General features: G+C 46.9%; 1 protein-coding gene and 1 long non-coding RNA gene across 5 annotated transcripts; both read left to right on the top strand.

The window, feature by feature from the left end:
- Positions 1-342: 342 nt before the first annotated feature.
- LOC147245816 (uncharacterized) lies at positions 343-4,903 on the top strand. Of its 3 annotated transcripts, XM_086186178.1 has the most exons (6): positions 760-967; positions 1,058-1,198; positions 1,309-1,389; positions 1,479-1,609; positions 1,697-1,946; positions 2,125-4,898. In XM_086186178.1, the coding sequence occupies exons 1-6, from the start codon at positions 884-886 to the stop codon at positions 3,178-3,180; spliced, it is 1,743 nt and encodes a 580-aa protein (XP_086042304.1). In that variant the 5' UTR covers positions 760-883; the 3' UTR covers positions 3,181-4,898. The 3 variants fall into 3 exon arrangements, with proteins under 3 accessions (XP_086042302.1, XP_086042304.1, XP_086042303.1); XM_086186176.1 differs by having other exon boundaries at positions 343-967; positions 1,309-1,609; positions 2,125-4,901; XM_086186177.1 differs by having other exon boundaries at positions 760-1,198; positions 2,125-4,903.
- A 294-nt stretch (positions 4,904-5,197) lies between these two features.
- On the top strand, positions 5,198-14,530 carry LOC147245815 (uncharacterized). 2 transcript variants are annotated; one of them, XR_015110229.1, is made up of 6 exons: positions 5,198-5,267; positions 5,714-5,875; positions 9,916-10,111; positions 11,535-11,656; positions 13,504-13,765; positions 14,009-14,530. It is a non-coding gene; the product is annotated as an uncharacterized LOC147245815 (long non-coding RNA). The 2 variants fall into 2 exon arrangements; XR_015110230.1 differs by lacking the exon at positions 5,714-5,875 and having other exon boundaries at positions 5,224-5,267.
- Positions 14,531-21,900: the final 7,370 nt, after the last annotated feature.

Here is a 21,900-nt window from a genome sequence, read left to right as displayed (position 1 = left end):
CACCGATTTCAATGGAGGAACTTCAAGAAGCCCTTAAACATTCGCCGAACAAGAAAGCCCCAAGACTGCAGAAGATTACAAAGAGTTTACAGTGTACAAGTACAAAGATTTAGTTGTTCATTTCCAGAACATCAGAATCTAGGAATGGAATCAGGAGGGTAGAGTGGAGCCGACCCCCCTCTACCCTCCCCTTGTCTTTGTGGGAGGCCACAGCGTACCAGGTGATGATGACGATGACGAAGGCTGGTGGAGTGCATCGTCATCATCACCATTGTCATCACCATCATCACCATCATCACCATTGTCATCACCATCATCACCATCACCACCATCATCAGGTCGAACCCCCTCAGCTGCAGGAACTCCATGAGCCTTATAGGTCGCTTGTGTCCTGCTGTTATTGACTCATGAAATCAGAATCAGGGGAGTTCTCAGATCTGATCTCAGAGCCTCATTGGCTGTCAGGTTCCACTCCGCCCTCTCCTGTCTGTTCTACCCGTTCAAGGATTCATTCTTTTTTCCTCCACCTTTCACTTTTTTCAGCTCTTTGCAGCTTCACTGTCACCTTGCAGTTTCTGGAGGAAATGTTTCTGAGGGCCTGAACACGGAGGACTACATGTTCTCACACTCACTCCCTTCTCGATCCACGTGAAGGAGAACGTGGAGGGAGGGCGCACGCTGGCGTAGGGCCAGAGTTCTGATGTCAGTGGAGATGACAGACGCAGATCACAGCGTCCAGTCAAGATGACAACATCAGAGACACCATCGCTGACAGCAGCCAGTGATCCTAGGATGACAGATTCAAGGACACCGGAGTGTAAAGGAACACGTTTCCTACTCTCTGCAAACACAAACCAGTCTACCAGTCGACCAACAACTCAGAATGGTTCCCTATCAGGAACTGGTGAAGTTGGGACAGGGCGCATTCGGCCAAGTTTTCAGGGCCAAGGAAACGGAAACTGGCAGAGTGAGTAGCTTGAGCTGGGACGGGATTAGACGGACTGTTGTCATTGACTTAGTTTCCATGTGTCAGCATCTGCTCTCATGTGTCCCTCAGATCGTGGCTCTGAAGTTCATCGAAAAAGATGGTCGCTCATATCAGGAGATCCGACTCCTCAAGAGGGAAATGGCCGTTATGAGCAAAATCCGCCATCCCAACATTGTAGCGCTGCTGAGCAGCTTCCAAATGGAAAAATATGTAAGACAGCGATGAATCTTCCCTCTGAATGCCTCCTGCTCTCAGGTGGATCCTTGATCCGCTGCACCATCGTCTCATTGTGTGACCAAATCTCTCCACTGTGTCAACAGCTTGTTTTTGTGATGGAGTACGCTGGAGGCTCCAACCTGCTCCAGGCCCTTCACAATGGTGGGACCTTCCCAGAGCACCAGGTACTCCTTCATTACACACAGTCACGCCGGACATGACACTCACTGAGACTTCACCCCATCAACATTTGCACTTCTCTCCCTCTTCCAAGGTCCAGAATTTTGCCTGCCAGCTGCTCTCAGCATTCCACTACTTGCACTCACGTCACATTATTCATCGGGACGTGAAGACGGCCAACACTGTGCTGGGGGACGACGGCGTGGTCAAACTGTGCGACTTTGGGTAAGAAGATTTCGACGTTGAAGGAAAAGGTGGCTGTGAGCGTCATCATCTACGAGTGTGTTTATATTTGATGCCGTTCTGTCTCAGGTTTGCCAGGGCCTTGAGGAAGCCCACGTCCAAGCTGACGTACCAGATGGGAACCGTAGCCTTCATGTCCCCTGAGCGGATAAGGGGGGAGCCCTACAACCACACTGCTGATCTCTGGGCTCTGGGCTGCACCCTGTTTGAGCTCCACACTGGGGAGCTTCCCTTCTACTCAAAGTCCAGACGCCAAATGATGCAGCTCATCCTGGAAAGCTCGGTTGAGTGGCCCAACAACATGAGCCCCAGCTGCAAGGTACAACAGCTCCATCCTTATACTGCGTCCTCAGCTGCTAACTAGCTAGCTAGCCACTGTGTTAGCATGCTCAAACACAAGCTAACATTAACAGCCAAAAGATGCTTACTGCTGCTTATTAAGACAAAGAAAAGTGTAGCGTCCTGCTCACCGTGACCATGTGACGTCTCCTTTACAGAGTTTCCTGAGAGGTCTGTTGACCAGAGACCCTGAGGAGAGGCTGTCATGGCCTCTGATCCTGACTCATCCTTTTGTTGCTGGCGGTGTTCATCACTTGGATGAGGACGGTGACGAGGATGAAGATGAGGAGAGACCTGAGTCAGAGGACAGCAATGAGACGAGTGACAGTGATGAGACCAGTGACGAAGAAAGTGATGAAGATGATGATGAGATCAGTGAAGAAGACGAGGATGAGGACAGTGAAGAAGACGAGGATGAGGACAGTGAAGAAGACGAGGATGAGGACAGTGAGGACACCGAGGATGAGGACAGCGGGGACACCAGCGATGAAGACAGCGAGGACACCAGCGATGAGGAGAGTGATGAAGACTCTGAGCATCTACAGCTAGAGAACCTGGTTGGAGAGCACGATGAGGGAAACGGAGACAGGAGGATGAAGCTTAAGAACCTCCGATGGATCCGTAAAAAGCTGGGTCTGAGGTCCACCACGGACAGAACCAGGGAGGACAGGCTCCAGGCCCTCTCCTTGAAGACAGACATGCAAATCCTCCATCTCAAGATGAATAAAGAGATCGAGGCAATGCGAGAAGACGCAGCTCAGAGAGAGCGTTCTCTTCGGAGGGAGAGGGAGAACCTGAAGGTGACACTCGAGGCCTGTGTGGGGAAACTGGCCGCTGACCTCCAGGCGGAGAGGCGGAAAAACGCTCTCCTGGAAAAGGAGCTGCAAGAGGTCCGCCTCCGTGAGGAGGTCAGGAAGAGAGGAGAGACTGCTCTTGAGGTGGCAGAGACCCACCAGGTGGAGCGTCACACAGAGGTGGGGCTTCAGCAAGATGAAGTCAGGGAGGAAAACCTGGACCTTGAGAGAATGCAGCAGTCGTTGGACCACGGGAGGACCTCCAGAGAGGGGGCAGAACCGGTTCCAACAGCCCCTGAACCTCTGGAGGACGCTGCTGTGCCAGAAGTGAAGAAAAGGTCCTTCTGGAAAACAGCTGGGATCTGTCTGGGTCTGACCCTGATCCCTGTGGCCGTAGCGGCCCTGATTGTCAGGCGCTGATGACCCAGCCGGGGTGGGGGCTGTACTGGTGGATCAAGAGTTCTGGTTCTCTGATGAGTCCTGTATTATAAAGCAGTGGTTCTGAGGGTCCAGGGTCTGAGGAGGCTCCCCAGCAAGGATGGCATAAATGATGAGGGCTCAATCACCGGCTGATCTTGAAATGTAAGGAATTCAGGGGTGTGTAAAAGTAGCTCGACTGCGCCCCCTAGATACTTTCAAATTGTTCCCACTAGCTGCTTGTTTATGAACATGAAATTCAGCAGACGTGTGGAACAAGCTGGTCAGGGGCTGATGCTGCTGGGGCCTGGCAGGGCGGGTCTACTACCTGGATCCAGATCCTTCTCTCCTGGCAGATCTTCAGAGGACTCACTGCTGACTCATCATTTCATGCTGTTTTCATGCTTGATTCATTAAATGTTCTTTTGCTCAAAGTTGTTCTGACACAAGTTGAGTTCACTAAATAAACACTGAGTTGGTGAGTACATTTGTCAAGACCATGTTGGACTCTGTGGTGTCTCTGGACCCCTGCCCACTCCGACCAGCGACGACATGTTTAGCCGGACGTCATCGTTCAAGCGCAGGCCGTCGAGGTGGCGCCCAGCAAACCAAGGGGGCTTCCTCCTGATTTTCTCCTCAGTTTCCTTCATGAACAGAGATTCCAGCGTCTGCTGGTCCAGCCTCAGTTGCCCCTCTTGGTCGTGGCTCCATGTGAACGCTGCTACTCTGTCCCTGACAGCTGAACTGAAACCTGGAACTCTGGTTTCTTTTGCTTTTAGCTTTACTGTCTTTTAACTCTTAATAAAAACATGGAATTCTAGAACCCCACGTATTCAAACAGCTCAGGATTTGTTTGGAACCCACATAAAAGAAGCATTTCATACAAAGATACATCAAAAATATTGAATTTTATGTTTTGTATTTTGTACCCCACAAAAAAATGACTTGAGTGAGGGGTAAACTTATTTGCAGTCTTTTGCGCGTGTGCAGTTACCATTGTTTTCCAGCAGAGGGAGGTAGTGGTGCTTTTTACGGGAAAGGAAGCGCAGCGCAACGGCGTTTCCGGGTTCGGCGTCAAATTGACAAATACAAAGGAACCATTTATTATCAACCTCGTCGTTCTTTTGGCTCAGTTTCACAGTCACAAGTGTGAGTTCACCCATTAAAAAGACTTCCATCCAGGTGCTGATTCTCTGTGACTATCAGAATGGGTCCAGACCCTCCTGCCCCCAACCAACCCCCGCTGGTCCCTGAGTCTGAGGGAAGCTCTAAAAGCATGGTGGTGGTGCTGGAGAGGTGAAGGTGCGCGTGACCGAAGGAAGTGAGGAGCAACAGCTGATGTCTGAGAAGATGAAGCAGATTCTCTCATGGAGCTCCCCCAACCAGGAGAACTGAGCTGGCTCAATCCAGCCTCAGGGTCCCTGTCCTCGACCTGGTCTCCGGTGTCCAGCAGCAGCACGTCGCCCCTGAAGACCCGGCCCTTCTTGACCGCCGCGGCTCTTCGGACCACACGCTCCCCTCGCCACATGTCCCCGAGTGCTTCCTAGTGTCCTCCTGGTGGAAGAGGACATGAAGCAAGAATTTAAAGGAAAATGGAACCTTCTGTCATTCATGAACAATTCTTTGCACCGATTGTCATTTATTTGACTCTTTTTGTTTTAGCATCAATGAGACTTGTTTATTCTACTTTTCATTATTTAGCCTCTAGTGATTTGGTATCGTGGAGAGTCCTCGTTTTCTAAGTTCTTGCGTGCTGCGGCTGGTGGGGCCTCCACCCGTCCGGTGGTCCGAGTTCAGTCACCTTGGATGTGACTTTGATTTGTGGCTGCACATCCTTGTTATTGAGGTGTTTCATGTTGAACTGCGTCTTTTATGAGAATCAGGCTTTTTGCTCGCTGCGTTTTAACAAGTGATTGAAATTCAGATGACGGGGTACTTTGTTCCGGCTTTAGAGCAGTACTAAAGTCGGCCAGCAGAGGGCGCGCAGAGCTCGGAGGAGCTTCATGCCAAATTGAGGTGAAGTGGAGAAGAAATCCTCCAGCCGAGCTACGCCGACGCTAAACGCTGCCCCTCTTGATTTGTCAACCCAGGTGGGCTACAATTCCTATGAAATACATAAATACGTGTTCCCGATTAAGGGATGATAGTCACAACTTATTCGCAATACTATCTTTAATGTTTGAAGTTGAAGACTTTGTCGTAATCTTTTAAATAGAGAAGTTTGCTGCATGCTAAGCTAGCAAACCTGTTGCTAGGTAACACCGGAACACGGAAATGGTCTGAGGTGTTAATATTGTTCTGTATCAAAGCCAAAAGACACAAAAGGTTCATGTAGTTGTGTGTGTGTGTAGATGTCATTTAGTTAAGAAATATAATTTAGAGCAACAAGGAAACTCTCTCCTTTTTCGGTGTGGGTTTGCTTGGTGTTCTCTAGTTGAACGTCTGTGTCCCCCTCCCTTATCTTATTATATTGTATTTTATTTCATATTGAGACTTCGATGGGCTTAAATTATTTTGTGTTTCCTGCGTCAAAAAGCTGGAATCAATCCTCCAGTGCAGTCATGGAGAGAGCGGCCTGGAAGTGGGAAGGTGGGAGTCCCTTTCCTTCAGGATGCATCCAGGTCGCCCTTCAACTTGGCCTGAACAAAGAAAAGGTTTTTGACCCCGAAACCAAGCTGTTTGATCTGCAAACAAAATTGTGAGATGATCTCAAATTCTTTTGAATTGCATTTTAAAAAAAATTAAATGTGGAAAGATTTGCTCCCAAACCTGTTTTGTTTTATAGCATAAAAAAGTCACACAAAAACCCTGATTTATGTGGCAGCAAGTCTTTTTGACTCTCAAACAAAATCTTCAGCTGCAAGCAAAGGTTTTTATTTTGTAAACAAAACTTTTCATTTGCAAAACTAAATGCATTAATAAACCCACTTAAATCCTAAAAATAGATTTACTTGCAGTTAAAGGAAAATATTCCAAAAGGGACAGTTTTGCTCTCAAGTAACTTGTGATTACAATTTTTAAGAATAATGTCATTAGAAGTTTGTGTACAATAAAAACTTTTATTGATGTAAATATCATTAATGGGTGGTGCCGTGGAGCAGTGGTCATCACTGTGGCCCCCAGCAAGAAGAAGTGTTGTCACCACACTGGATTTCAGACTTTTATTCTTTATTTTGAAAAATGTTGACATTCGATTTGATTTTTGATGCCAAGCAGCCACTCAGAATTGAGTGCAAAAATGTTTCTTTTTGAAAGAAAAATAAAGAACTTTATTCTTGAGGTCGAGAAGTTTTGCAAGTTTTTCTGTACACATTAACAGTACGCAAACAAGTTTTAATATATGTAGCCTACTGAGCATTAGCTTGAGCTACCGCTCGCTAACAAGACAACACGTCAAAGTCAAGCCCGATAGATGTGGTAACTCCAGGCAACACGTACTTCAAGTTCTGCTGTTAGCAGCCTCTGGACCTCTAAATCTACTCAGGTCCGGTGTCTGTCATGGAGGAGCTTTGCTACCTTCGTCGTGTTCCCTCCTTTTGTCGACTCAGTTCTGTTGCATCTCTTGCATGTCGGCTTGCTGCTGTCCTTTCCTTGTTCGTCCGACTCAAATCCAAAGAACCTCCGAACAGCACTTCTGCTGATTTGTTTATTTCTTAAAACTGGGTGTGAAGGTCCTGCAGACGCCATCTCACGGCAGCTTCCACACGTAGAGCGACGACACTACAAAAAAATACAGCCAGCGGTGTTTGTGTGAGCGAGGCAGGAGGTGAGGGGCTGCTGCACGAAGGCTCGCTCCCAAGGGCAGCGCTCTGTGTGTGTGTGTGTGTGTGTGTGTGTGTGTTAATCCAGACTCTAAATTGACCGTAGGTGTGGCTGGGAGAGCCAATGGTTGTCTGTCTCTATGTGTTGTCCTGCCATGGACTGGTGACCTGTCCAGGGTGTTTCTACAACAACTGATTAGAAGAGTCTTTTGTTGTGAACTCATAATCCATGTTAATCAGTTTTTTTTAAGTACCTTCAGGCTCAGGCCCTATTAGGTTTTTGTTTGTTTTTTCCCTCTTCTCCTTTTCCTCTGCAGTGTTGTTTTCTTCACGCTGGATGAAAACGACGACGTCAGACCCTTTTTTCCATGAGGAAAATGAGACTAAGACGAACGGAAGTCAAGTGTTCTTTTATTTTTGTTTCATCCTGTTTTATTGTGATACAATACTCATATTGTGTGCCTGTGTGTTGTCTGCTTCTGCAACAAAACACTAAAAGTAAAAGGTAGAGAAAGAAAAAGAGGGGAAAAACTGACCTTTGAAAGTTGGATCAGTTCCAGTGCTTCATTCTAACACCTGTATTGGCCTATGAAGTACATACACATATATCTTTATAGGTATCTTTGATATTTGACTAAAACCTTTGAGTTTTCGTCGACTAAAACTATCAAGGATAGAAATGACTAAAATGTGACTAAAACTAAGAAGCATTTGGTCCAAAAGACTAAAAGTAAATCTAAAATGCCTGCCAAAAACAACACTGCTGTGGCCTTTGGCTCCCTTTGACTCCCTTTGGCTCCCTGTGGCTCCTTGTGTCTCCCTTTGGCTCCTTGTGGCTCCCTGTGTCTCCCTTTTTCGCCCTGTGGCTCCTTGTGTCTCTCTTTGGCTCCCTGTGGCTCCTTGTGGCTCCTTGTGTCTCCCTTTGGCTCCTTGTGTCTCCCTTTGGCTCCCTTTGGCTCCTTGTGTCTCCCTTTGGCTCCCTTTGGCTCCTTGTGTCTCCCTTTGGCTCCCTGTGGCTCCTTGTGTCTCCCTTTGGCTCCCTGCCGCTCCTTGTGTCTCCCTTTGGCTCCCTGTGGCTCCTTGTGTCTCCCTTTGGCTCCCTGTGGCTCCTTGTGTCTCCCTTTGGCTCCCTTTGGCTCCTTGTGTCTCCCTTTGGCTCCCTGTGGCTCCTTGTGGCTCCCTGTGTTCGGGGGGTTTCTGGGTGCCCTGGTGGCCTGGTCCTGACCTGCCTGCTATCCTAGACTGGGGGCGTGTTGTTCTGGTCCCCCACATCAGCTACAATCAGCTCCCTGCATCAGCCAAGACAAACTGTAGCACACACACACACACACACACATGCGGAGCACACTGATCCATAATCACACACTCAGACATTTATTTTAAAATTATATTAAACCAAATGGTAAATTTGCACTGGAAATTCTGCAACCAATGTTTTTCTTGTTTTTCTTCTGTTGTTATTGTTGTTACTGTTTTTGTTTGTTAGTTTGTTTTTCTTTCTGCTATTGTTGTTGTTTTTGTGTATGCAGAGTAAAACTGCTTCAGTCCAACAAGGCACCAGGAACATTGATGCTGCTCGCCCCAGCTGCTGAACAGGACAGGAAATTAAAAAAGAATAGGACGTCTGAATAACTTTGCTCTACATTTTCTTTAAAGAAGTGGTTGTGTGTCTTTGAGTGGGTTGGAGGTCCTTGTACTCTTCTGTATAGAGTTGCTACGACCACGATGCAACCTCCTGCATTCTAGTGCATTTTAAAGCTGGTTTAATATCGCTGTGACAAGAGAGCAAATATCAAGTTAAATGGTGGGTTTGGTAAACTACTACATGTCCCAGACATGATTCTCTTCCCCTTCAATGGCTGTCTTTCACTAAGGCTATATTTTTCCTGCGTTTGGCACCCACAAATCAAAATGGAACAAAGAAAAAAACCTCAGACTTTGGACTTTAAACTTAGTCAGTCTTGAGGTATTTTCCGGATATTTTCCCCTCCGAATGGGAATGGGACACAAGGCATGACAACTCAATTGCTTATGGTCCTTAAATGAATTTAATAAACATATTCAATCAACATTTACAAATATAGATGAGGATCAAACTAGAACAAATATAAAATGACTTCACTGCTCATAATACTGACATTTCTCAGAAATCAATGTATCTGCAGGCTGGGTGACAAACTCCTTCTCTCTCTCTCTCGTTCCCTCTCTCCATTTCTCTTTCCCATTCTCTCTCCTATCTCTCTGGTCTCCACCTGATTCTCCCCCTGTCGTTGGATCATGCTTTCATATGATGTCATGTGTTTGGTTAGCATCTGGTAGCATGAGGTGGTGAAATGTGCAGAAGCAGAAACGCCGTTTTGGTGTTTTTGTTCCATGCCCACATACTTGCTTGGGTTGTGAGCTGTGTTTCCTTTGGTTGGCAGTTCTTAGGATGTGCTTTTAGCTGAGTTTCTCTCCATCATGTTGGTATGCTACATGTCAGGATTGGAGCCTACTAGCGTGTTCAAAGATCGTCTGGAGTGCAGCACCTCACTCTGTCCCCCTGGTTGGGGTCACTCGGGCTCAAAAGATGCGTATGTACAGTCCTTAACGTCACCTTTATGGGTGTGGGGGGGGGGGGGGGGGTGAGCGCATAGAAAATATTTTGGCTTTCCAGCGCTCGCACACCTGTCCACTGACTGTCTCTGCTCTGGTCCACTGCAGCGATACACTGTTGCTGCCCTTCAGCAACGAAACCTTGCTCAGTCTCTCTCAGGAGAGAGAGGGGGATTGTCCAGATGAAATTATATTACAGAATAAATGGTACAGGCCGATAATCGGTTCTCAAAGATCAAGCATCTCAACAATCTAGTCCATACATGGATGTTTTGAATTTTGACCAGAAAATGTACCCAAATTATGGTAAAAGTGGGTGGGTCCAATGACATTGGACCCTAAAGGTTCGATCACTCTGCACTGACATTTTACCCTGTTCCAGCTGCTTGAGGAGAACATTGTCCATTTTGTGAAGAAAGAGCTGAAGAGGGTTCGGAGGGTTCTGAGTCCTGATGACCCAGAAGAGGTGTTTGGTGAGGAGGACGAGCAGAGGAGCAGCAGAGAGGCGTTTCTGAAGATCACACTGTGCTTCCTCAAGAGGATGAATCAGGAGAAGCTGGCTGACTGTCTGCAGAGCAGTAAGATGATTTTAACAGCGTTCAAGTTCTCGTGCATTGTATTGTTTTATGTGAATGAACGTTCCATAGATTCAAGCCTTTACCAAACAAGTGCCCACAATGTTCATTAGCACAGGCTATCAGGGCCATTTGTTGATAACAGCTGAGCATTCAATAAAATCACCCCAACGTATGGATCAGCAAACTGTCTGACCTCGGTCTGCCACACCTGCAACTAGACGAAAGACTTCTGAACAAACCACACGCAGACTGTAAAGCTACCCCGTCTCTCCTCCACCATTAGAATCAACACCCCAAGGCTGGATGATGTGGAGGTCCAACCTACATTCATTAGACATCTATGACTGCATAGCAGCTCCTTCCAAAAAAGTCCATCATAAAATCTGCAGATGACACAAAAGTAGTGGGGTTCATATTTGGAGAGGATGAGGTGGCATACAAGGATGAACACAAAATAGAAAAAAAGCATGAAAGAATATCACATCACCTCAGAAAAGGAGGCACTGATCCTCCACCACTTTTCATCGAGGGTGAGTGTGTGGGAAGAGTCCAAAACTTTAGATTTATAGGGACTCGTATCCCTGACAACCTCACCTGGTCTGCCAACACAAAGGATGCTGCGAAAAAGGTTCAGAGATGCTTTCTTTGGCTGCTGAAGAGGAATAACAACCGTCTGCAGACGGTAAAAACAACAGCCCACAAAATCATGGGCTCTTCTCTTCCTTCCTGGAATAGATGGCCAACACTCGCTACTTCAGCAGAGCCTCAGCCATCATCAAGGACGAAGCTCATCCTGGTCACCATCTGTTCCACCTCCTGCCTCTGGGAGGCGATAACCATCCATTAAACCCCCGATTTCCAGAATCAGTCTCAGCTTTTCCTGACAACCATACACACACTGAATGGGCTCAAATTACACACACACACACACACACACACACACACACACACACACACACACACACACACACACACACACACACACATTCATTGATTGAGTCCGTTTTCTTTTTTGTTTTTTTTCCTCTAACTACGTTTATTGATTTTTTGCTATTTCCTATTGAGTTTAGCTATTTATTATTGAATGGGTATGGGGACTGTAGTGCTGTGTGGCTGGGTTTTCTGTGGCACCTGGACAAAGAGCAGCACTTTTAATTTAGTTGTACTGCTTTTGGCAGTGTAATGTCAATAAAAGTACTCGGACTTTTATAATGTATCTACCGTCTTATTGTCTGACTTAGTTTTGAGTAAACCCCTTCAGGAATGTAACATTGGTTTGTATCTTTATTTGACAAGGTCAGTGCATATTTATGAACAATTGACATCATGATGTCATCAAAATATGTCAGATTTAGTTTGGAGCTAATTTTACCTGAGAAAACCTTCGTAACCAGCGCCACTGTCCTCACTGTCCCACCCGCAGGCTGTGCAGGATGAAGCTGCTCCAGGAAGGCCCGCAGCCAGGGCAAGCATCGTCAACTAGAATTGGGTTAACTCAGACCAACTCAGATCTTTCACTCAGGTCCTTTAAGTAACCCAGGATTGGTGAGTCTGTTGTCTCTGTTCACCCTTTGGCCCTGCACTTCCTGCTGCCACGAGGCTACGTGAACAAACTGTGTCAGTAACTTTCCTCTTAACCTGTATATTCTCGTGTAGTAGATCTACCATCTATCTAGCTTTTAGCAAGTAGCCTAGCTGCCAGTATTGGCAAGTTCAGAAACACAGCTGTGTGACAGCCCGGCCAATGTGAGGCATATTGTCTGGTGTGGTAAGCCTCTCTGTCTTCCTCTCCTCCCACGTTATTATTGGCATGACCGCTGACTGGGAGCACCTGGGCCCGGTGCTCCTCTCCAGGGGAAATAATAATCATGATCATAATAATAATAATTATGATTTATATAGCGCCTTTCACGACACCCAAGGACGCTTAACAATAACACCGAAAACAACAAGACGACAAATTTAACAGGTGAAGGCCTGGGAGAACAAGTGCCTCTTCAACAAAGATTTAAAGGATTCCAGGGTTTGGGCCTCGCCCAGATGTATTGGGAGCAAATTCCACAGAGTGGGAGCATCCACACTGAAGGCCCTGCTCCCAAAGGTGCGTCTGCTTGTGCAGGGGACGGTCAGGAGACCCAGGTTGGCAGACTGCAGGTTCCATGAGGGATGGTGAACGTGAAGGAGGTGGGATAGATACTGAGGGGCCAGTGCATGCAGAGATTTGTAGGTGAGGATGAGGATTTTGAGGGTCATCTGGTATTTGGTGGGGAGCCAGTGGGGGTGGGGGATGTGCTGCCAGGGTTTGTTGTGGGTGAGAACCCTGGCAGCCAAGTTTTGCACATGTTGAAGCCTGTCCATAGTTTTATTGGTGATCCCATGGAGGATGGCATTCCAATCGTCCAGACCTGAGGTGATGAAGGCGTGTATGAGGGTTTCAGCAACAGAGTCAGAGTGATGGCCGGAGTCTGGAGACGTTTCTGATGTGGAAGAAGGCAGATTTGGTGACAGATTTAATGTGTGAGTCAAATGAAAGGGTTGAATCCTGGATGACACCAAGGTTGCAGACCTACGTGGACAGAGAGGTGGAGACACCATCCACTGAGAGGACAAGATCCAAAACGTTGTTAAGCAGAGCGTTAGGAGCGATGGCAATGACTTCCGTTTTCTGGCTGTTGAGTTGGAGCAGGTTGGTGGTCATCCAGGAGTGGATGGTTGAGGATGGATGGTGGAGCTTGGTGGCAACTGCTCTCTCGAGTGTCTTCCTGATGGAAGGGAGGTTGGAGATTGGTCGATAGTTGCCAAGGTCAGTGGGGTCCACTCACAGATCCAGACTCATCCTGCCTGTAGCAGTTCCATAATAGCAGACTTGGACCAACAACCCCAAGTGGGTCAGTGCTTCTTCCTCTATAGACCCAGACCCACTGATACGAGTGGATCCGTTGCACTTCTGCGGTGGCAGACTCTGACTCACTAACCCAAATGTGTTAGAGGAACTTCCTAAATAGCAGACTCAGATACCCAAACCTGAATGGATCAGTGGAATTTCCTCAATTGTAAGAAACAGCAGATTCAACTGAGCTCCGGAACTTTCAGTAGCACAAAACATCGCTCAGTTTCGTTGGTAATGGGAGAGTGGGTAAGACCTGGTGTGACATTCTAGAATTCCGACTATCGCTACAAATTAAGCAGCTTTTTCACCTCCAAATTAACACAAGAAAACTGTGTGTTCATGTTAGTTTGCAATGTCATGAAATGAAACGATCACGCCTGTAAAACGGATGTGTGTGAGCGTGTTTCTCAACATGACAGACTTCTTCTTTGGTTCAGTGCAAAAAGAAAACATCAAAGTAAATCCTTTTGGTTCTGCCTAAATTTTTGTCTCTGTCCTGCAGCGCTCTCGTCAACCAGTCCCCTTGCTCCTCGGGGCAGATGACGTCAGCGGGCATTTGGGCTGTGTGTCATCTAGGATTGTGGTCTTGGTGATACTGACTCAAGTGACTCAAAAGACCCGTTAACCCGGATCTGTGAAGCGAGTGACCCAGAAGGACTCGAATCCATTAAAGGAACCGAATGTCCTACCTCTGTCATCAACACCATCAGAGTGTTCTCAGTAGCCAAGAACAGTCTAGGATTCGTCCAGAAAAAGCAGATATGGTAAGTAAAGTTGCAAAAGAACTGTTAAGTTTATTCATGCTCCCAACAACCTAAATGTCTGATCCATTTCTTTACACAAATCTTCTAATTGTACTGTGCAAGTTAGAATCAAGTTTTTGTATTGGTATGATTGCATTTGTGTTAATTAAGTACTTTTTTAAGTATCGGAAGTCAAGTCAAGTCAATTGTATTTATTTAGCACCAAATCACAACAAAAGTTCTGTCCTGACTCTTTCCAAGTAGAGCAGGTCCAGTACCTCACTCCTTCAATGAACCTCCACCCAGCAGTTCTCCATCAGCAAGCACATCCTGGAACAGCGGCGACGAAAACCTTCCTTTTAACAGGCAGGAACGTCGAGCAGACCCAGGATCAGTGGGGACAGCCTTCTGCTTTGACCGGTTGGGGGGAAAGAGAGCAGGAGAGCGGGGCAGAGACAAAGACAGACAATGGAGGAAGACAGATATGCAGAAGGAAAGAGTGGGACAGAGATAAAGAGAGTGATAAAGGGAAGAGACTGATGGACAGACGGGGACGTGAGCAGGTGGAGCTACGGGTGGCAGCTTGAGCCTCTTCAGGTCTGCAGCCTCCTCCAGCAGCACCTGGGATCTGGGATGAGGGGAGCCCAAAGGCTTCGGAGAAGAAGACGAGTTAGTGATATGTATGAGTATGATTTATGCATGACACATATAGGAGGACAGAGATGAGTAGAGAGAAGCCCAGTGCTCCATGGGAGATCCCTGGCAGTCTGAGCCTATAGCAGCATATCTAAGGGCCAGCCTAAGTAGTCCAACTATAAGCCTGATCAAAAAGGAAGGTCTTAAGTCTGCTCTTAAAGGTCGAGAGGGTGTCTGCATCCCGGACCGAAACTGGGAGACGGTTCCACAGGAGGGGAGCCTGATAGCTGAAGGCTCTGGCTCCCGTTCTACTTTTAGAAACTCTCTGAACCACCAGTAACCCTGCATCCTGGGAGTGGAGGGTTCTGGCTGGATAATAGGAGACTAGGAGCTCTGTCAGGGATGAAGGTGCCTGACTGTTGAGGACTTTGTATGTTAGAAGGAGAATTTTGAATTCTATTCTAAATTTGACAGGGAGCCATGCAGAGAAGCCAGTCCAGGAGAGACATGGTCTCTTCTACTAGTTCTTGTCAGCACGCGGCAGCAGCATTCTGGACCAGCTGGAGAGTCTTTAGGGACTTATTGGTGCAGCCTGATAGGAGGGAGGTGCAGTAATCCAGCCTGGAAGTGACAAAGGCATGGACTAGTGTTTCTGCATCCTTTTGAGACAGGATGTGTCTGATCTTAGCGATGTTTTGTCAATGAAAGAAAGCAGTCCTAGAAATTTGCTTCATGTGGGCATTAAAGGACAGATCCTGATCAAAGAGAACTCCTAGGTTCCTTACGGTCGTGCTGGGGGCCAAGGTAATGCCTTCCAGGGTACCTGTCTCATGAGATAGGGTGTCTCTAAGGTGTTTTGGGCCCAGGACAATGACTTCAGTTTTATCTGAGTTTAATAGAGGGAAATTATGGGTCAACCAAGTTTTTATCTCCTTTAGACGGCCTCCAGTTTAGTCAGCTGATTTATTTCATGAGGATGCATTGATACGTACAGCTGTGGGTCGTCTGCTTAGCAGTGAAAACTAATGGAGTGTTTCCTAATAATGTGACCGAGAGGAAGCGGATAAAGGGTGACGAGGATTGGTCCACTAAGATCTAATAAGACCAGCACAGAGACCAGTCCCTCATCTGATGCTAGTAGGAGGTCATTGGTAACTTTGACAAGTGCTGTTTCTGTGCTAGGATGAATCCTGAACCCTGACTGGAAATCCTCTCATGAGCTGTTGCTATGGAGAAAGTCACAGAGCTGTTGAGCAACTGCTTTCTCCAGAAGTTTGGAGAGAAATGGAAGATTTGATATTGGTCTGTAGTTGGCCAAAACTCCTGGATCCAGGGTTGCTTTTTTGAGAAGGGGTGTAATTACTGCTACTTTAAAGGACTGTGGGACGTAACCAGATACCAGCAACACATTGATCATGTCCAAGAGAGAGAGGGGCTAATGAGGGGTAGATAGTCCTTAAGTAGCTTGGTTGGGATGGGGTCGAGAAGACAGGTGGATGGTTTAGAGGAGGAAATGATTGAACTGAGCTCATCAAGGCTAACGGTAGAAAAACTGTCAAGTGCATGTCTGGTCCTCCAGCAGCCTCGAAGGCTTCTGAGGCTATAGGTGCCATGTTGTCAGCTGATGGCAGGAGGAGGTGAATTTTCTCTCTATTAAGGACAATTTTGTCATTAAAGAAGTCCGTAGAATCTTTGCTGCCCAGGGAAACAGGAATGCTTGGTTCAGTAGAGCTGTGGCTCTCTGTCAGTCTGGCTACAGGACTGAAGAGGAACCTGGGGTTGTTCTTCTGCTCCTCGATGAGTGCCGAGTGGTAGGCTGCTCTCGCTATACGAAGGGCTTTCTTGTAACTTTTAAGGCTGTCTTGCCGGATTGTATGAGACTCCTCCAGTTTGGAGGAGCGCCATATTCTCTCTAACTTCTGGGTTTTTTGTTTAAGCTGTCTGGTTTCTGAATTGTACCAAGGTGCTTGTTTCCTTGGATTTATAGATTTCTTTTAAATGGGGCAATTGAGTCCAAAGTTGTTCTTAAGGTGCCGGTTGCACTCTTGATAAAATGATCAGTTTGGGAGGGACTAAGGTTGACAACAGTGTCCTCTGTAACAATGGGACAAGACACTGAATTTAGCGCCAATGGAATCCCTTCCTTAAATCCAGGTGTGGCCTGATCAGACAAACATCTGGAAACCACCGTTTTCCTGAGTGGAGTGTCGTTGATGAGTGCAAATTCAAAAGCGATTAATTGATGGTCTGATAAAAGCGTTCTGTGGAAATACAACTGGATGTTCAGCTTCAGTTCCACATGTTAGGACGAGGTCAAGGGTGTTGTTGTGATGGTGAGTGGGTTCATGAACAGACTGATGGAAACCAAGTGAGTCTAGAAGAGAGAGAAATGCAGCACCAGACTGTGGTTATCAACATCCACATGAACATTGAAGTCACCTACAATCATGACTTGATCTGATTTGAGAACTAAACTGATAGAAACTCTGAGAATTCAGATCAGAATTCAGAGTCAGGACCAGGAGGGCGGTACACAATAGTAGATAAGAGTGGCTGTAGAGTTTTCCAGGCTGGATGAGACAAACTGAGAATCAGGCTTTCAAATGAATTGAAACTTATTTTGGGTTTGGGATTTATAACTAAACTTTTGTCAAAAATGGCAGCAACTCCACCTCCTGGGCCAGAGCCTGGAGGAATATGAGTATTAATGTGACTGGGAGGAGTGGATTCTTTTAGACTAACATACTCATCAACAAGCAGCCAGGTTTCAGTGAGACAGAGCAGGTCAGTACAATTGTCAGATATCAGTTCATTAACCAATTCAGTTTTCAGCATCAGAGATCTGATATTTAATAGTCTGGTTGCAGGTATCATGGATACAATGTAGGATTCAGTCAGAGGATTGGGTAAGGACTCGGACCATTTTGAAGGATTGGGTAAGGACTCGGACCATTTTGAAGGATTCGGTAAGGACTCGGACCATTTTGAAGGATTGGGTAAGGAGTCGGACCATTTTGAAGGATTGGGTAAGGACTCGGACCATTTTGAAGGATTCGGTAAGGATTCGGAATCATTCAAATCCTAATGAATCCCAACCCTAATCCCTACAAAGACTGGGTTGCTCCTTGTACTGATCAGTACAATTACAGAGTTTTACTCAAATGGTAAACATTTGAGTTTCACCAACTACAGTGAATGTTTTTCTGGGACAACAAACCCTTCACTTGACCAAAACAAGAAAAGCTTCTGTTTGAAGCTGCTGTGTTATGTGAGCACCAAACTCAAAGCTACGAGCTCCTACGCTGTCAACTGCTATCATACCATTGAAAGACAGAACCAGATTCCATGACAACTCCTGTTGATTTTAAAAGAAATGTGTTGACACAAGAAAAATCAGGTTTTAATGAACAGATGATTGATTGTGGATATTAATCTCATTGTTGCATCATTGAGGCACGAGTGAATCTGACACTAATCCCCTTTGATTGACACTTAATGTGAAACGAGGACTAAAATGGACCCAAATGCAACACACGAGACATTGGTGAAGGAAAATGCAAAAGAGCTTTCTGAGCAACTTGGGAAAGCTTGGCTGATGCAGAAGCACGTCCACCAGGGAACGGGAGCAGGTGAGAGGGGAAGGGGCAGCAAAGAAAAATCAGAGCAAGAAAGGAAAAAGGTCCAAAAAAAAAAGGTCTTCTACAAAACACAACAAAGGAAAAGTCAGCATGGATGTTACCAAAGGGGCAGACAGGAGGCAGAAACAGGAGCAGGCAGGGTCGGCAACAGGCAAAGCAAGCAGGAGAAAAGTGCTGGAGACTCTCACAAAGCAGAGAAACAATCTGACAATGAGGAGGGCAGGGGAAGCTTCATAACCTGTGGGGTGAACAGGTGTGAGTGGTAGAGGCTGATTGGGGTGAAGATTGGCTGAGAGTGGGAGAGGGATGGGCAGCACAGTGGGCCTCACAGCAAGAAGGTTCCAGGTTCGAGCCGAGCGTGGGATCTCTCTGTGTGGAGTTGGCATGTTCCTCCTGAGCCTGGGTGGGTTTCTCCAGGCACTCTGGCCTCCTCCCACATCCCAAAACGTTGAAATTGACCGTAGGTGTGGCTGTGGAAGGGAATGGTTGTCCATCTGTACGTGTCGGCCCTGCGATGGACTGGCGACTCTCCCAAAGGCAGCTGGGATAGGCTCCAGCCGCCCTGCCAAGGGCCTCCGTTCCTCCTCCAGCCTCCAAGAGTGGCCTGTCAAACCTGGTGTTGAAGATGTGGGCGACGCCTCTGAGCTACGGAAGTCTATCTCCTGTGGTGTCACTGCAACCACAGTCAGTGCGTCAGATGTGAACACGAAGCAGTGTGACACCTGGAGGGAGCTGCTAGAAGCTACAGCGCAGGAGCTGCATGGGGGGGCAGATCAGAACAGGGACTGCACTGCTGAAGGTCACCGCAATGCAGAGACCCTCATCCTCAAGTGATCCCAGCGAGAGCTTCCCAGAAGAACTGTGGCTCCTGAAAGCAGGCAAACCTGTCTCATCCAGCAGCAGATTGCTCACCTTGTCACCTGAGGTGGATAAGGAGGAGGAGCTCATTCGTGTTGGCGGCAGACTCCGTCATGCTGAAGACCTGGAACAGACAGTGCATCCTATGGTGTTGGATCCTGGCCACACCTCTTCATCGCCCGCCGAGGAACACCAGCTGAGTTGTAGTCTGTCCTCTAGTCTGGGAGAACTGAACCTGAGGAACAACCAGCTGAGTTGTAGTCTGTCCTCTAGTCTGGGAGAACTGAACCTGAGGAACAACCAGCTGAGTTGTAGTCTGTCCTCTAGTCAGGGAGAACTGAACCCTAGGAACAACCAGCTGAGTTGTAGTCTGTCCTCTAGTCTGGGAGAACTGAACCTGAGGAACAACCAGCTGAGTTGTAGTCTGTCCTCTAGTCTGGGAGAACTGAACCTGAGGAACAACCAGCTGAGTTGTAGTCTGTCCTCTAGTCAGGGAGAACTGAACCTGAGGAACAACCAGCTGAGTTGTAGTCTGTCCTCTAGTCAGGGAGAACTGAACCTGAGGAACACCAGCTGAGTTGTAGTCTGTCCTCTAGTCTGGGAGAACTGAACCTGAGGAACACCAGCTGAGTTGTAGTCTGTCCTCTAGTCTGGGAGAACTGAACCTGAGGAACACCAGCTGAGTTGTAGTCTGTCCTCTAGTCTGGGAGAACTGAGCCTGAGGAACAACCAGCTGAGTTGGAGTCTGTCCTCTAGTCTGGGAGAACTGAACCTGAGGAACAACCAGCTGAGTTGTAGTCTGTCCTCTAGTCTGGGAGAACTGAACCTGAGGAACAACCAGCTGCAGGATTCATGAGTGAAGCTGCTGTCTGTTGGACTGGAGGATCCACACTGTCACCTGGAAACTCTCAGGTCAGACAACACCTCTCACTTTGTCACACCTTCACGCCGGTGACAGTCGTGTTGGAGGTGTAATGTTTTCAAAGCAGCCTTCCTCTCGTCCATCTGTCCCGTTCTCCTCAACATCATATCTCAGGCCCTGTGTGCACCTGGTTTGATCATCCACCCTGATGTGTTCCATCACAAGTGGCTGGCTGTGCTGAGGCAGCGGTGCAGTTGGTGGACTTTTATCATGTTTGTCATTCAGAAATTAAAAAGCAGAAGAGGGAGAAATGATCATGATCCAGACCAGTTGTGTTTCTCAGCATGTTCCTAACTCATCAAATTCCCCAAGATGTTGATTGCAGCTGCAGTAACAATAATCTCTCTCAATGAGCCTCCACATGAGAATGTTTTGATCAGACGCTGCCCCTCTCTCTCTCTCAGCAGGGGGTATTTCCACTTAAACAAAGAGTATCAGCTGATGAGGCTTCAGTGTGACCCAGGACACCTTTTTCTCCCCACATTTGTGGACAGACCAGCTCTGAGTACGGTTTCAGTGCTCAGATCTCAGGATACAGTGTGTGTGTGTGTGTGTGTGTGTGTGTGTGTGTGTGTGTGTGTGTGTGGAGGTCAAAGGTCACTGTGAGAGCACAGTTTTTGGTGTGACTCAATGATTCACACAGTTCGCAAATATTCACTCAATTGTCTCATAGCATGAAATGATCACATTTTATAGCCCAGGGTCAAAGGTCAACTTCCATGTGACATCATTATCCATTCATCAAGTCCATCTCAGTACCACCTTGAGGGATCAACGGTGATTTCCATTTCATCAAAATGACAATTGAAGTGTTCTGTCAAAGTCTTAAATGATCTGCACTAAGAAAATGAGGCATATATAAATAATGTCACCGTGATTCTTGACCTTAAAATTAGAACATTTTTCATCGCTGACAGATGTGTTTTCAAATGTTTCCATTTCTTCTTCAGGCTGGTGAAGTGCAACCTCTCAGAGAGAAGCTGTTCAGTTCTGTCTTCAGTTTTCAGCTCTCAGTCCTCTCGTCTGGGAGAACTGAACCTCAGTAACAACCAGATGCAGGATTCAGGGGTGAAGCTGCTGTCTGCTGGACTGCAGGATCCACACTGTCGCCTGGAAGCTCGCAGGTCAGAATACAGCTCTTATCTGACCACGCCCCCACGCCGATGACAGTCATGGTTGTTACGTGTTTTCAGGCCTTCCTTCCACCCGTCCGTCCGTCCCATTCTCCTCAACATCGTATCTCTGGAAGGCTTTGAGGGATCAACGGTGACTTCCACTTCACCAAAATGAATGTTGAAATGTTTCACTGAAGTTCTTGAAAATGTTCTCAAATATGTTTGAATGTGCAAATGAGGTATCACCTACAACTTTCCCAGCACGTATAAAAGAACGTGATTTTAGACAACGTGTGCTCAGCTTCATGTGGTGTGATCAATGAAGAAGGATTCAGAAACCTCAAGTTAATCACGTGCACTAGCAGTTATCAGAAATGTCCACCAGGAGGCAGCACAGATCTGTTTGGGAGGTTTTTCCCACAACTCAAACATTTATACTCCTCTGGCAAAGTCTTTTTCACATAAATGTCTAATAGCATGAAGAGATGACATTTTGTTTCTGACAGGTCAAAGGTCAACTTCAATGTGACATAAAGTCATGCAAAATCACCTTTCTACTCTCATGGGGAATTGTGGGTCTCTTGAAACACAATGAATTGGAAGAGAAGTTCTGGACCTGCTAAGTTTGCAAAGGCTCATGAGAGAACGTACAAAGACCCGAGTGCTGTTTAAGTGTTCAAATCTGAAGTTCAGGGTGAGTGTTAGGCCCAGATGTGGAGGCACCAGGATTAAAGTGTGTGAAGGTGACATGTTTGAAAAAGTTGACTCGTTCCTTTGGCTACGTTTTCAAATTTAAACTTCCTCCTGCCAGGTTTTCTGAACAAAACAATGGAAACAAGCACCATGGAACAATTCTGCAATTCAACAGCTGAAACAAACAACACAAAGCTGGAGAGGATATGGCTGGCCTCAAAACTGGAAGAGTGACGTGATCTGGCAAGAGAGCTTCAAAAATGACAGGAAAGCCCCACGTAAACCTGGAGCAGC

This window comes from Aulostomus chinensis, chromosome 18 (assembly GCF_037954235.1).
Source record: "Aulostomus chinensis isolate RoL2024-O1b breed Wild chromosome 18, RoL_Achi_v1.0, whole genome shotgun sequence".
Lineage (NCBI taxonomy): Eukaryota > Metazoa > Chordata > Actinopteri > Syngnathiformes > Aulostomidae > Aulostomus > Aulostomus chinensis.
The sequence above is the reverse complement of the archived record's forward strand: the minus strand, read 5'-3'. Positions and strand labels throughout refer to the sequence as shown.